This window comes from Thalassophryne amazonica, chromosome 4, assembly GCF_902500255.1.
Source record: "Thalassophryne amazonica chromosome 4, fThaAma1.1, whole genome shotgun sequence".
NCBI lineage: Eukaryota > Metazoa > Chordata > Actinopteri > Batrachoidiformes > Batrachoididae > Thalassophryne > Thalassophryne amazonica.
Window position 1 is genome coordinate 134,149,017 of NC_047106.1, and position 15,648 is coordinate 134,164,664.

Sequence of the window (15,648 nt, forward strand, 5' to 3'; positions counted from 1 at the left end):
GGGGGTGTTGACTCATTTAAACTAACATATTCATCCTGCTGTAACCAGGTTTCTGTAAGGCAGAATAAATCAATATGTTGATCAATTATTATATCATTTACCAACAGGGACTTAGAAGAGAGAGACCTAATGTTTAATAGACCACATTTAACTGTTTTAGTCTGTGGTGCAGTTGAAGGTGCTATATTATTTTTTCTTTTGAATTTTTATGCTTAAATAGATTTTTGCTGGTTATTGGTGGTCTGGGAGCAGACACCGTCTCTACGGGGATGGGGTAATGAGGGGATGGCAGGGGGAGAGAAGCTGCAGAGAGGTGTGTAAGACTACAACTCTGCTTCCTGGTCCCAACCCTGGATAGTCACGGTTTGGAGGATTTAAGAAAATTGGCCAGATTTCTAGAAATGAAAGCTGCTCCATCCAAAGTGGGATGGATGCCGTCTCTCCTAACAAGACCAGGTTTTCCCCAGAAGCTTTGCCAATTATCTATGAAGCCCACCTCATTTTTTGGACACCACTCACATAACTACTCTACTGATATAGTTTGTTGTTAATTATTGCATAGTGCAGAGGCGACCAGCTGCAGTTCTCACAGCCAACAGTAGTGGAATTTTACATCATCGGCTCTTTAGAAAACGATGAGGTTACTGTTTGCTGCATACCACTAACTTTTGAATGTCATGCCAGAGGTACTTTTTGGAAATCATTGGTGTTTTATCCAAATGAAATAGTACAACAGTGTTGATCAGGGCAGAAGTGGAGCCATGTGACAGGTCATATATATATATATATATATATATATATATATATATATATATATATATATATATATATATATATATATATATATATATATTAGTAACTTTAAATATAGAGTGACATACTATAACGTCGGTCACTTAAAATTATGCAATCATTCAGTTTATGCCTTTGATTTGTAACATGGCAAGGAGCAGCAGAATGACAGTTGCCTGCAACCTTATATCCTGGAAAAAAGAGTTGTTAACCCTATATTGTTTGAAGCCAAAGTTGCAATAAAGCTCATGAATTTCCTTAATAGCTGTTTTTGTAACATCAGTCATGCCCATAGTATTGTGTACCACCAACTTGTGCTAAGCACCAACAAGGTTTCCTTCCCCTACCGAGTAGACCTTGTCAAATCATTTCTTTTTCAATTTATTTAATTTATAGAGTGCCAAATCACAACAAAGCTGCCTCAAGGTGCTTCACACAAGTAAGGTGTAACCTTACCAACCCCAAGAGCAAGCACACAAGCGACAGTGGCAAGAAAAAAACTCCCTCTGAAGATTTGAGGAAGAAACCTCAAGCAGACCAGACTCAAAGGGGTGACCTTTTATGTCTTCCAAAGGTAGGAACACTCAGGGGCTGCATGTTTTAAGCCTTGGTCACTTCAAAAGGCCTGCTTCCCCTCTGAATGTAACGTCAGTCACAGTAGAATTGCCTCTATCCTTTAACATTGAATGAATTTTCAAAAATTCATAACTCCGTCAAAAAAGATCACATTTCTTTCATATCTGAGAGCCTTCTGTAGAATGGTGTCCTTTCTTAACTGACAAAGTCTGATCCAGTATTACAGATTTTGAAGCCATTTAAATTAAACATTAAAACCCCCATTTAATGTATATTTTACATTATATCTTAATCAAAAGTGCCCCAGTCATTACCACTGTCGCCTGTGTGCTTGCTCTTAGGGTTGGTAAGGTTAGACCTTACTTATGTGAAGCGCCTTGAGGCAACTTTGTTGTGATTTGGTGCTATATAAATGAAATAAATTAAAAATTGAATTCAGTGAATTCAATTAAATATGCGCACACACGCTTCCTCCTGTAGTTAGTCTGCATGATGCTGTTAGAAGGAAACGGTAGTATTCCCCAGGTAAATATGTTCTCTTCATTGAAATGAGCTGTAATTTTGGAACACGCTTCAAAATTAAACCTACATTATAATACTTCGGTTTCAGTAGAAACTAAATTTTGTCAGCTTTGTGAAATTTGAAAGGCTGCACAGCTTTAATGTCTGAGACAGTCACTCTCCCAGATATCTCACAGCTCTGTTTTCTGTTTTGATTTCACTTGAGCGTGTGCATTTGTTGGACAGGGCTGGGTACGGAGGTTTTTTTGTTTATGCAGGCAGACGTAGTTCACCACTACATCCAGTGACCAATCCATCACAGGGGAAGTGCACATGGTGAGATTTATTGGAAGAAAGTGTCAGTCGATCTCCTCCCTTAAGCTCTCTGTCCTCTTCTTTCAATCTATCATTGCGTGTTGGAGGGGAGCAGAAAATGGAACAGTAAAGCCGCTCTTTTGGTAAAAAATGGAGCTGCTTCTTCTTCTACTCTTTCTGGATTAAAAGGAGCTGGATTAAAAGGAGCACTCCGGAACCTCGGACGTTGACTCCGCCAGCTATTTATACTGGATCCATGATCCGCCACCTCTCTTGACTAACAAAATATTTTTAAAAAATCACCGAGATTGCTCTCACTGCCAGTCACACCGCCGCCCTCCTGTCTGCTGTGCGGAATTGCGCCAAATCTGGCAACAGGTCCAGAGGCTACGCTCGCTGTTTTGATCCGGATGTTGACCGTACCCGCAGAGCTCCGTGACCACCAAGAGAGGACTTGGATTCTTTGCAGGTCCTGCTTCCGTACCCCCGGAGGCAATGAGTGAAGGGAGAGCCGCGCATTGTGTTCTGCGTGTGTCTGTTTATAATCTTCTCACACAGAAGAAAAAAGAGAGTGTTTACACAAGAGAGAAGAGTGAGGAAATGTTAATGCCTGTTTGAGAAAAGTGTGTAGTGAGGGCCTTAAAACATCTATAATAAGTGTAAAAAAATAACGCTACTTCGTGGATTTCCGCCGCGTTCACACCGGGCGCGATCAGACGCTACAAATTCGCAATGCACTTGCATACTTCAAGTTGTGCAGATTACCATTTCTTTAAAAAGGAGAAGCATTTTTGTTTGTTTGTTTGATTGTTGTATTTATGACATTGAGGTATAAAACAATTTGATCTTTTGTTATATATGTTATGTAATGTAAAATGCTGTATTTCATGGTGCTAAAACGCCAATAAAAATATTGTGGAAAAAAAAAGGTTGGGCACCCCTGAACTAGGGGATTAAGGACCTTGCCCAAGGGCCCTTGGTGAGTTTCTGGTCAGGTTGGGATTTGAACCGAGGATCCTCTGGTCTCAAGCCCAACATATTAACCACTAGACTATCACCTCCCCCAGGTGGTAAAGAATATAGCATTCTTTACCACCTGTTCATTTTTACATACATGCAAGAATGAATCAATGCATTTTCAACCATCCAGTGACAGATCTAGTTTTGGTGGGGAGATGTTGGTGTGACATATCTGGGTGTACCTATAGCCTTTTTCCTGTATTCCAGTGCAATCTGCGATGCTAAATACTGACTCTCTAGTCATCAGTTTTAATGGAGTTTTTATTTTAAACACTGGAAATCATGTAATTCTGTATTTTTATCTTACATCAGATGCACTTGTTTTGGAAGGCAACGTGTGGAAATACATGAATTCCTTATTGTGGAAATTACTGAATAAATGCAGTGAAAACATTGTTTCTGTGTGGATGAAATGCAATGTGACACAAAACTTATGCAGATACGCCTAAACCCATTTCTGCATGGACGGGGCTGCACAACAGCTTAGGTGCTCTTGATGACGTGTATGTCAACGTGCTTCACCTACCAAACAAAGGCTACTGCTGCCAGTGGAAATAGAAGCCAAGCCATGCTTATCTTAGTGCACCAGATAACTGAAACAATCGTGCAAATGATGATACAAGCACCAAAGTTGGCACTAATACTCCTTAGACATTAATCTTTTGAAAAAAACCAACTGGCCACTTGAATTTTCAATAGGCGGCCAGGTAGGGGTCAATTGAAGAATTACATAGGGGTTAAAATGAAAAATGCTCAAATCATTTTGAAAACTACACCACATTATTTGTCTGATTGTAAAGATTCCAAAAAGGTATAGTTTGGACTATCAATGACTGAATGATCAGGAGTAAAGCCTTGGTCCCACCGAGTGAAGAAGGAGCCACGCACCCTGTTTTTTTTTTTTGTTTCGTGAGCTATCGTGACATTATAGTGGCTCAGAGTGGCTCTTAGAGGCATTATCTTCAGTTAACGAGGCTCCTCTCTGAGCGTGGCGCTAATTTCAAGATGCTCAAAATTTAGCAACAACAGCGTGGCGCAGTTTGTGTTCGAGTTACTGCGACAGCTTAGAGCCATTTGCGTGGTGCTTACGAGTCTGCAAAAAGTCCATTATCCGTGCGCCTGGCACCTTCGCTGGACCTGAGAGGCTATTTTTGGAGTGGCTCCTCCTCTTGCACACACAAATGCACCTGCTCTGTGCGCTGGACTCTATATATTTTGTAGTGGATTAATCATTTTATGCCAAACCTTGGATGTTGAAAACACTTCTAATCACTTCTGGCATCACAGAGGACTGTTTCATCTGGACACTTTTTTTCCTCTCTTTCCTGCTCCTTGTGGGATGTATTTTGAACAGCTTAAGGTAATTATTTTAATGTTTTTTATAGCTTGATAAAACAGTTCCTAGCTGTGAAAGTATGTCTGTATGTTGATGTCTGTTGTATGTAAAAGTATGTTCATTTAATATCTTGTTAATGGATCACATGAGCTCCGCTGTGTTTGCGCACTGAGGCAGGACCTGAGAAGATATTTTTGGAGCAGCTCTCTTGCGCACACAATTCCACCGGCTCTGTGCGCTGGACTCTATATAAAATAATTATTTTGTAGCGGATTAATCATTTTCTGTGAAACCTTGGATGCCGAAAATACCTCTAATCACGTCTGGAATTAATGGATCACACGAGCTCCACTGTGTGTGCGCACTGAGGCAGTGACTCATCATCACGCTTCAAACGAGCATTTAGGCAGAACACCAGCTCACAAAAGTGATATTTCAGTCAATATTGGGTGAACACAAAGTTAAAATTTGGGTGACTGCGTGAAAGTGGATGTGTGTTTAAAGCCATGGAAGATAATAACTCCAGTGGAGCAGCTAAGAGCAGGAGCTGTGCGGAAACACAGGTGGAGAGCGCGCAAAAGACCGATTTTGAAGACATAACACAAATTTAAAAGTTGTATCATGGTGACTTGTAAGCTGCGAAAGAAATAAAGAAATATATATACTGAAAATGATCCACAGGTGTATATAATAAAATGGCCACCTCATTCTGTATGCAGAATGGCACCGCGCGCAAAAGAGTGCTTTTGCAGAAATAAACGGACGAACACAAAGTCAAAAGTGGATTCACGTTGTAAAAATGATTAAAGCCAGGGAAAAAATAAAACTAGCAAGCCACGGATGGAAAGGAAGCCAGAAAGAGCAGAGAGGCTGCTGTCCATGAAAGGACAACAGCAGCGCGTGCGCAAAAGAGTGATTTTGCAGAAATAAACGGACAAACATAAAGTTTTGTGTGTTTAAAGCCGCAAAAAAAAAAAAAAAAAAGCCAGAGAGCCGCGAAGCTAGCGAGGAGCACAGAGGCGGCTCTCCAGGAACCCGTGGTTTGGGTCTAGCTGGTCTGGTGCATTACAGGTGGACAGCAGCCTGGCGCACAGTGCACAACTGCAGAACTGTGATGGAGTGTCTATTTTTGGACTGCGTTTAAAAATAAAAAAAGTAGGGACATCTTTAAATGCTGCTGTGAATCTGTGAATTGAAAACCCACACTTTAAAGGGACCAGATGCGGGAGGGCTGGAGGTCTGGACCATACTCATGCCTAAACGTGCACCAACATGGCATTATCATGGCGCTATCATGACACTACGTGGCTTAGTGTGGCTGATGCGAGCCATTCGAGGCTGTAATGACAGGTGGTCATGGCTCACTAGAGGGTGCTACGTGGCACATGCGGGGTACAGAGAGGCACATAGTGGCACCTTCATAGTGGATATGTGATAGATGAAACGTGGGTCATTCTTCAAATAATCACCCCACACCCATGTGTGGCTCCTTCTTCAGCCTTCATTATTCGCTAATTCGAATAATGAAGGCTGCTAAGCAGCAATCTTCCATTCCAGCTTATTAATTAATCAAAAACCCAGACAGAGCTTTAATTCATTTGAAAGCTTGACTCTTAGTCTTGTCCATCCAAATTGGAAGTCCCAAAAACCAGTTTTATTTGTTATTATCTATCATCCACCTGGTCGTTACTGTGAGTTTCTCTGTGAATTTTCAGACCTTTTGTCTGACTTAGTGCTTAGCTCAGATAAGATAATTATAGTGGGCGATTTTAACATCCACACAGATGCTGAGAATGACAGCCTCAACACTGCATTTAATCTATTATTAGACTCTATTGGCTTTGCTCAAAAAGTAAATGAGTCCACCCACCACTTTAATCATATCTTAGAGCTTGTTCTGACTTATGGTATGGAAATAGAAGACTTAACAGTATTCCCTGAAAACTCCCTTCTGTCTGATCATTTCTTAATAACATTTACATTTACTCTGATGGACTACCCAGCAGTGGGGAATAAGTTTCATTACACTAGAAGTCTTTCAGAAAGCGCTGTAACTAGGTTTAAGGATATGATTCCTTCTTTATGTTCTCTAATGCCATATACCAACACAGTGCAGAGTAGCTACCTAAACTCTGTAAGTGAGATAGAGTATCTCGTCAATAGTTTTACATCCTTATTGAAGACAACTTTGGATGCTGTAGCTCCTCTAAAAAAGAGAGCTTTAAATCAGAAGTGCCTGACTCCGTGGTATAACTCACAAACTCGTAGCTTAAAGCAGATAACCCGTAAGTTGGAGAGGAAATGGCGTCTCACTAATTTAGAAGATCTTCACTTAGCCTGGAAAAAGAGTCTGTTGCTCTATAAAAAAGCCCTCCGTAAAGCTAGGACATCTTTCTACTCATCACTAATTGAAGAAAATAAGAACAACCCCAGGTTTCTTTTCAGCACTGTAGCCAGGCTGACAAAGAGTCAGAGCTCTATTGAGCTGAGTATTCCATTAACTTAACTAGTAATGACTTCATGACTTTCTTTGCTAACAAAATTTTAACTATTAGAGAAAAAATTACTCATAACCATCCCAAAGACGTATCGTTATCTTTGGCTGCTTTCAGTGATGCCGGTATTTGGTTAGACTCTTTCTCTCCAATTGTTCTGTCTGAGTTATTTTCATTAGTTACTTCATCCAAACCATCAACATGTTTATTGGACCCCATTCCTACCGGGCTGCTCAAGGAAGCCCTACCATTATTTAATGCTTCGATCTTAAATATGATCAATCTATCTTTGTTAGTTGGCTATGTACCACAGGCTTTTAAGGTGGCAGTAATTAAACCATTACTTAAAAAGCCATCACTTGACCCAGCTATCTTAGCTAATTATAGGCCAATCTCCAACCTTCCTTTTCTCTCAAAAATTCTTGAAAGGGTAGTTGTAAAACAGCTAACTGATCATCTGCAGAGGAATGGTCTATTTGAAGAGTTTCAGTCAGGTTTTAGAATTCATCATAGTACAGAAACAGCATTAGTGAAGGTTACAAATGATCTTCTTATGGCCTCGGACAGTGGACTCATCTCTGTGCTTGTTCTGTTAGACCTCAGTGCTGCTTTTGATACTGTTGACCATAAAATTTTATTACAGAGATTAGAGCATGCCATAGGTATTAAAGGCACTGCGCTGCGGTGGTTTGAATCATATTTGTCTAATAGATTACAATTTGTTCATGTAAATGGGGAATCTTCTTCACAGACTAAAGTTAATTATGGAATTCCACAAGGTTCTGTGCTAGGACCAATTTTATTCACTTTATACATGCTTCCCTTAGGCAGTATTATTAGACGGTATTGCTTAAATTTTCATTGTTACGCAGATGATACCCAGCTTTATCTATCCATGAAGCCAGAGGACACACACCAATTAGCTAAACTGCAGGATTGTCTTACAGACATAAAGACATGGATGACCTCTAATTTCCTGCTTTTAAACTCAGATAAAACTGAAGCTATTGTACTTGGCCCCACAAATCTTAGAAACATGGTGTCTAACCAGATCCTTACTCTGGATGGCATTACCCTGACCTCTAGTAATACTGTGAGAAATCTTGGAGTCATTTTTGATCAGGATATGTCATTCAAAGCGCATATTAAACAAATATGTAGGACTGCTTTTTTGCATTTACGCAATATCTCTAAAATCAGAAAGGTCTTGTCTCAGAGTGATGCTGAAAAACTAATTCATGCATTTATTTCCTCTAGGCTGGACTATTGTAATTCATTATTATCAGGTTGTCCTAAAAGTTCCCTAAAAAGCCTTCAGTTAATTCAAAATGCTGCAGCTAGAGTACTGACGGGGACTAGAAGGAGAGAGCATATCTCACCCATATTGGCCTCTCTTCATTGGCTTCCTGTTAATTCTAGAATAGAATTTAAAATTCTTCTTCTTACTTATAAGGTTTTGAATAATCAGGTCCCATCTTATCTTAGGGACCTCGTAGTACCATATCACCCCAATAGAGCGCTTCGCTCTCAGACTGCAGGCTTACTTGTAGTTCCTAGGGTTTGTAAGAGTAGAATGGGAGGCAGAGCCTTCAGCTTTCAGGCTCCTCTCCTGTGGAACCAGCTCCCAATTCAGATCAGGGAGACAGACACCCTCTCTACTTTTAAGATTAGGCTTAAAACTTTCCTTTTTGCTAAAGCTTATAGTTAGGGCTGGATCAGGTGACCCTGAACCATCCCTTAGTTATGCTGCTATAGACGTAGACTGCTGGGGGGTTCCCATGATGCACTGTTTCTTTCTCTTTTTGCTCTGTATGCACCACTCTGCATTTAATCATTAGTGATCGATCTCTGCTCGCCTCCACAGCATGTCTTTTTCCTGGTTCTCTCCCTCAGCCCCAACCAGTCCCAGCAGAAGACTGCCCCTCCCTGAGCCTGGTTCTGCTGGAGGTTTCTTCCTGTTAAAAGGGAGTTTTTCCTTCCCACTGTAGCCAAGTGCTTGCTCACAGGGGGTCGTTTTGACCGTTGGGGTTTTACATAATTATTGTATGGCCTTGCCTTACAATATAAAGCGCCTTGGGGCAACTGTTTGTTGTGATTTGGCGCTATATAAAAAAATTGATTGATTGATTGATTATTCGGTGGGACCGAGGCTTTAGGGGGTAAAAAGAGCAAAAATGGTGACAAAGGTCAGTTTCAGTTTGTACAGGGGTCAAAAGTTAAAGTTCCTTCAATTTTGGTAAAAAGTGATGCAAACTATTGGTTGAAATGATAGGATTAATAAATGGAATAGTTTTGATTGTGTTGAATGTTTGGTCTCCAAAGTAAAGGTCAAACAAGGCCAACGTCCATTAGATTCTATGACATGTGACATATGTTACCCCATAACATGATAACTAAGCATGATGCATGGTCCAAACTATTCCTTTTTAAAACCCTATTAACTCAACTAATAATTTCCATCTTTTTTTTTTTTTTTTTTACCAAAATTGGAACAACTTTAACTTTTAACCCCTGTATAAACTGACACTGACCTTTGTCACCATTTTTGCTGTTTTTACCCCATAACTCCTGATCATTCAGTCATAGATAGTCCAAACTATACCTTTTTGGAATCTTTACGATCAGACAAATAATGTGGTGTAGTTTTCAAAATGATTTGAGCATCTTTTAATTTTGACCCCTGTGTAATTCCTCAGTTGACCCCTATCTGGCCGCTTATTAAAAATTCAAGTGGCCAGTTGTTTTTTTTTTCAAAAGAGTAATGACTAAGGAGTATTCGTGCTGAATTTCATGCTTGTATCACCATTTGCACAATTTTGTTCAAAATATTCTCTTAGTTGCTGCACTATATGATGCCAACTGTACCAACCCGAACCGCTCTGTGGAAACCAGGCTTTAGTGATGACGTGGGGATGAGAGGCACCAGTGCAGCTTCCAGGCCTTTGTCATGTTACTTTGGGGAACAACAAGATTGTGTTAAACCTCAAGACCCTGTGAGTGTGGTAGAAGTGCTCTGAGTTTGTTGCAAACTCCTGCACTTTATTTTGAGCATTTACCAGAACTTTTAAAAGTGGACTAAGAGTCCCTGTGTCTCCAGTTGCGGTTCAAGTTCTGTTTTCTGTCAGCGATGGGGATACCTCCTGAATCACTCACATTTCCATCCTTGCCTCCCGTTATCATCTTTGTGTTGGACAGCACAGCGGGATGGTGTATCAGCATTCAAAGGAAGTGGAGGATTCACTGTGAGGTTGGGGGGCGGCTGATCAGACATGAAGGTTGGGGTTTGTAATGAATGTATATTGAAACGAGATTATGACGTACGATCAACCCTGAAGCAGGATACATACAGTAATAAGGAAAGAACCCAAATAAAAGTGTAAAAAGTGTGCAGGTGTAGTTAGAAGGCCTTTTTCTGCGGAGGGGACTCGTGAGGCGTCCGGCAGCCGGGTGCCCTCAGATGTCAGGAAGTCAGGCTGTGACCAGTTATCTGGAAGTCCTTGCTGAGCAGAGGGAGGGAAGAGCAAGAAGGAGGGAGGAGAAACACGGGGAAGGAGATGACAGTTTGTGTTTCCAGCAGCCTGCAGTACTCACTCTGTAACGTGTTTGGATTTGAGAGCCGGAGCTCTCACGATCAGTTCCTCCTGCGCGCACATGGTAAGGTACAGAACCGCCTGTCAGCTCCGTGGCTCACGAGCGAGGCTTCAGATGTTGCTTTTTTGTACCAGGTGTTTCCTGTAATTGTGCATTTGACCGAAAGAATGACAGAGTGCTTTTTTTTTTTTTTTTTTTTTTGACACAGTGTTCTTATTTCAGGAGCTTACTGCTCTTGGTGTTGGTGTATGTTTGGCTGTTTGTGTTCTAACGATGGTGACAGACTCCTGTTTGGCCGTGGAGGCGTCCTTCCAAAGCCACCTGCCTGTTGTCAGTGTGGACTCTGCCCTGTGCAGGTTACTGTTTGTCATAAGTGTGTGTGTTTGTGTGAAACCACAATGTTAGAGAACACTGGCTGTTTTCCGTCAATGATTTCTCTTCAGAGGTTTAGTCATGTTATGATGATTGCTTTCATTTTTCCCCCTCTTGCCTTTATATGACAGATTCTTGTCTTTGTGACAGTTTTCTTTTTTCTTCTTCTTCTTCTTGCTGACTTTCGTCACCTGTAAACACAGGCAGCTAAGACAAGCCCAGGCACTGCCCGGTATCCGTATGCGTCAGCTTTGAAAAGTGTGGAGTCTGTTTTGCCACCTTTATTTATTTATTTTCCTTTCCTGATTTAATATTCAGTTAACAAAACATAGCTCATTTCTGCATATTTAGTCATGTTTACCATTTCACTGCTAAAGATGACATATTTCGTCAGATTTGCCGTGGTTGAGGTTGTGTCATTGTCCTGAAAATGTCAGTTGTGACCAGCCGTGCATCCATTTAATTCCACTGTGATGAAGTGAATCCAGAACACCAGTCCTGCCGTCTTGCTTCGCTGACGTCATTTGGAACCAGGTTTGGCACAGCAGACCTGGGTGGACTCCTCAGTGGATGTAGACTCTCTGTGGCCACTTACTGTGACCACAAAGTTCAGAGAGGTCATATTATCTTCCTTGTCTCCGATCGCCTCACGCTGTAAACTACAGAATGAGCTTTCAGAGACTTTTTTTTCCCCCTCCAGGCTTTGTCTGTGCTGGTTGCTCCAAGAACAAATTCACACTCTGACAATTAGCCTGACATTTGCTGACAGTGAAAAGTTGCTTCTCGCTGACCACTGCTGAGGACTGCCAGGAGCTAAGTCGATGATGTTGTTGTTTTTTTTGTGGTCCTGGAAAAATTTTCAACATGCTTAAAATTTTCGACATTCGTGGTAAATGCTGGCGAGAGTAGAGCTCTGTTACCGCCATGTAACCTCTGCTAGTACACTGTCACTGCTATGTTCCCTTCTGCTGGCCTCCACCAACTAAGATTAGTGGCTTGATTGGATGCAACACCTCCTCTGGATCCCTTGGGCATGACGAAATGTGAAGTAATATTTCAAACCTGTCTCGAGGACACACCAGTAGCAAGTAACATAATCGCAGTTACGTTGAGTTTATATAGGCTACGTGACATGACGTCTCAAATGTTGCATTGATGATAAGCTTTATCAAGCTACGCTACTGCTCTGTGTAGTTCAATACCAAAGCATCCGCTTCCTGATGGCAAAAGTTGAACTATATCTAATAGTAAAGGTGCACTAACATGTGCATGATTTTGATCAATCACTTGCACGCACGTCGTTGTGATGATCCCACCCACTGTGTTCCCAGCTGGATGCCGTGCTTTGTTCCGCCGCCTGCCATGCACTCTATGCTGGATGCTGCGCATATAAAATAATTATTTCGTGGCAGATTAATCATTTTCTCTGCAAGTTGTCTGTTGAAAATGGCTGTAATTGCTTCCTGAATCACATAGGAAAGCTCCAGTAGCACCGTTCTCGCACGCGCTGAATGAGCTGGAGAAAGCATTTGGAGCCGTATAAAAAGGTAATTATTTGTCATGTTTACATTGTCATGGCTTGGTAAAACAATTGCATTTTCTTTCCTTCGTGTGCAGCTGTTAAAGTATGTTTATGATAGATTTGACATCTCGTTATAATCCTTCAGACGAGCTGCGCTCTGATGCAATCCGCTGACGCAATTTACTCCACTTGATGAGCTGCACGTCATGTTGGCGAGCAGATCGCACCACGTAGCAAAACATTTATGCGTGAAGGATTTTTTTTTTACATTTCAAAATTGTCTTTACGCAATTGCACGCGCTGGCGCCCCTCTCATGTTCAGTCTACACCCGTTAAAGACGAGTTTACTCTCCTGCACGACACAGGTTGCTCAAGTGCGTGAATCAAAGGTGCACGTGTCAGTGCACCTTAAGTCAGTCAATCATCGCACAGTCACTAATCATCATTTTCTACTGAGCTACGTCAATCTGTGTTGAAGACAGGAAATTTGGACCACCGGAGCAAACCTTCTCTGAAGTTTCACAGAGATATTTAAAGTAGACCTGCATTGAAATAAATGTGGTCAGATTTCAGAAAGAAATAGCTGATATGTATTTATAAGACCCTTGTGAATGCAGTAAAGTAAATCTGTAAGCCCAAATTTGTAATTCAGCGGAGAAATCTTCATTGAAAAATGACAAATTTGCAGCTAAAATTTAGCCCTCTGTGAAAACAGTTTGTACATCCGTATCATTTCCATGACATGAGGGAAGAGACGACGCGCTCCCGCCTTCAGTCCGATCCTGCATTGAAATTGATTTTATCTGTTAGTAATGTTACTGTTATACACATCCCGGTTTCAACATCCAAAAGTAAGCTGCAATGAATGTGACATACAGCTCTGATACATGATACATGCTCAGATCAGCGGCAACATCAACAGCGGGTGACGTTCTTCCCCCATGCCTCTCTCGCTCTGCCTCCGCTGTGCTTAACGAGTGCATGCGCTCGTTAAATGCCGCCGCGGGCCACTCACACCCCCGTGTCACAGCAGACACGGCTCTTTCTACTGAATGGAGGTGCAGCCTTGGCACAAGTCCAGAGACTACGCTCGCCGTTTTAATGCAAAGCAGCCGGTGACACCTGTTGCTCGCAAGGACAGACTTGCGGCAAAATCCGCAGTGCCGCACGTCTCGGTAATCGGAGCCGCAGAGCTCCGTGGCCGCTGAGAGAGGTTTATATCTTTTTAATGACTTGAATTCTTTGCGGGTCTTGCCTCCGTAGCCCGTGACGGTACATCGGAGGCGAAAGACAGTAGACTTTCAATGCAACACCACTCAATCAAACGGGTGTATGAAAAAGTCCCCCAAAATAATTTTCAAGCGCAAATAAAAGAAATGTGTACTCACCAAGCGTACCCCAAGACAATATGAAGTTTTAAAAAAGTAGATCCTTCCAAGAAAAAGACATAAGACAAGAAAAAGGTGCAGATGAAACCTGATGTAAATCCACAAATTACAGTTGACGTGCGCAATGCATGCTGGGAGAGGGTCTTCTCCGTGACGTCTCGGCAGCGTCCATGATGAGATGACAGTTTTGCGGAGGGCTAAATATTAGCTGTAAATTTATCATTTTTAAATGATGATTTCTCCGTTGAATGACAGATCTGGGCTTGCAGATTTACTTTACTACATTCAGAAGGATCTTATGTGTAAATACGAGGTCTATTAGAAAAGTATCCGACCTTATTATTTTTTCAAAAACCATATGGATTTGAATCACGTGTGATTACATCAGACATGCTTGAACCCTCGTGGGCATGCAAGAGTTTTTTCACGCCTGTCGGTTACGTCATTCGCCTGTGGGCAGTCTTTGAGTGAGGAGTGGCCCACCCGCTCGTCGATTTTTTTCATTGTTTAGGAATGGCTCAGAGACTGTTGCTTTGTTTGATAAAAATTTTTTCAAAACTGTAAGGCACAACTGAGTGGACACCATTCAATAAATTCAGCTGGTTTTCGGTAAAAATTTTAACGGCTGATGAGAGATTTTGGTCTGGTAGTGTCGCTTTAAGGACGGCAATCTGCGCTTCGAGGCGGCAGCGTCTCGCCGTTTCAAGTTGAAAACTTCCACATTTCAGGCTCTGTTGACGCAGTAAGTCATCAGAGACAGAGAACTTTCAGAAGAAGTCGGCATGAGGAGTTTATTCGGACATTCCATTGTTAACGGTCATTTTGTAATCAATCAATCAATCAATTTTTTTTTTTTATATAGCGCCAAATCACAACAAACAGTTGCCCCAAGGCGCTTTATATTGTAAGGCAAGGCCATACAATAATGATGTAAAACCCCAACGTCAAAACGACCCCTGTGAGCAAGCACTTGGCTACAGTGGGAAGGAAAAACTCCCTTTTAACAGGAAGAACCTCCAGCAGAACCAGGCTCAGGGAGGGGCAGTCTTCTGCTGGGACTGGTTGGGGCTGAGGGAGAGAACCAGGAAAAAGACATGCTGTGGAGGGGAGCAGAGATCGATCACTAATGATTAAATGCAGAGTGGTGCATACAGAGCAAAAGAGAAAGAAACAGTGCATCATGGGAACCATGATGCATGGGAACCATCATGGTAATGAAAGAACGTGCGGGGCAGAGTCGCATGTCGGGCTGGACCCGACCGCGGGGGGTCGCGGCAGGAAAAAACACCTCCGTGGAAACCTTAACGGGCAAGTTGGAACATGCCCAAGCTGTTAACAATTTCTCAGTTACTCACTTGTTGAAAGCCATTAAAAAGCCGCCTGAATTCTACAAATGGTTTTCAACACGGAGGTGTTTTTCCTGTCGCGGCACACACAGATTTGCCGAGTCGTCACGGAAACGACTCGGCGAATTTGCGTGTACGTCTTTCATTAAAAAATGTCCTTAAACAGTGGAATGTCCGCATAAATTCCTCTGCCGGCCTCTTCTGAATCTTCTCTGTTCTCTCACGATGTCCTGGGTGATTAAGCCTTAAATTAGAATGTTTTCAGCTCGAACAGGCCGACGACAGCGCCTGGAAGCGCTGCAGGATGTCCCCGCTCCGTGGGAAGTCCTTACACCGACAAAACACCCATAATCTCTCATCAGCCCGTTAAACTTTTCACAGAAAACCAGCTTAA

The 15,648-nt window shown here is 42.0% G+C and overlaps 1 protein-coding gene across 5 annotated transcripts in view; it reads left to right on the forward strand.

Annotated features, from left to right (window-relative positions):
• The window catches only part of LOC117508788 (kinase suppressor of Ras 1-like), a 230,879-nt gene that overhangs the window by 80,346 nt on the left and 134,885 nt on the right, over positions 1 to 15,648 (forward strand). Inside the window, exon 1 of one of the 5 annotated variants that reach the window (XM_034168620.1) lies at positions 10,577 to 10,689. The exons of the other annotated variants lie outside the window; for them this stretch is intronic. Within the exon in view, the coding sequence (XP_034024511.1) occupies positions 10,687 to 10,689 (3 nt within the window). The 5' untranslated portion in view covers positions 10,577 to 10,686. Of the gene's footprint in view, positions 1 to 10,576; positions 10,690 to 15,648 lie in introns of those variants that run through there. 5 annotated transcript variants of the gene reach the window in all.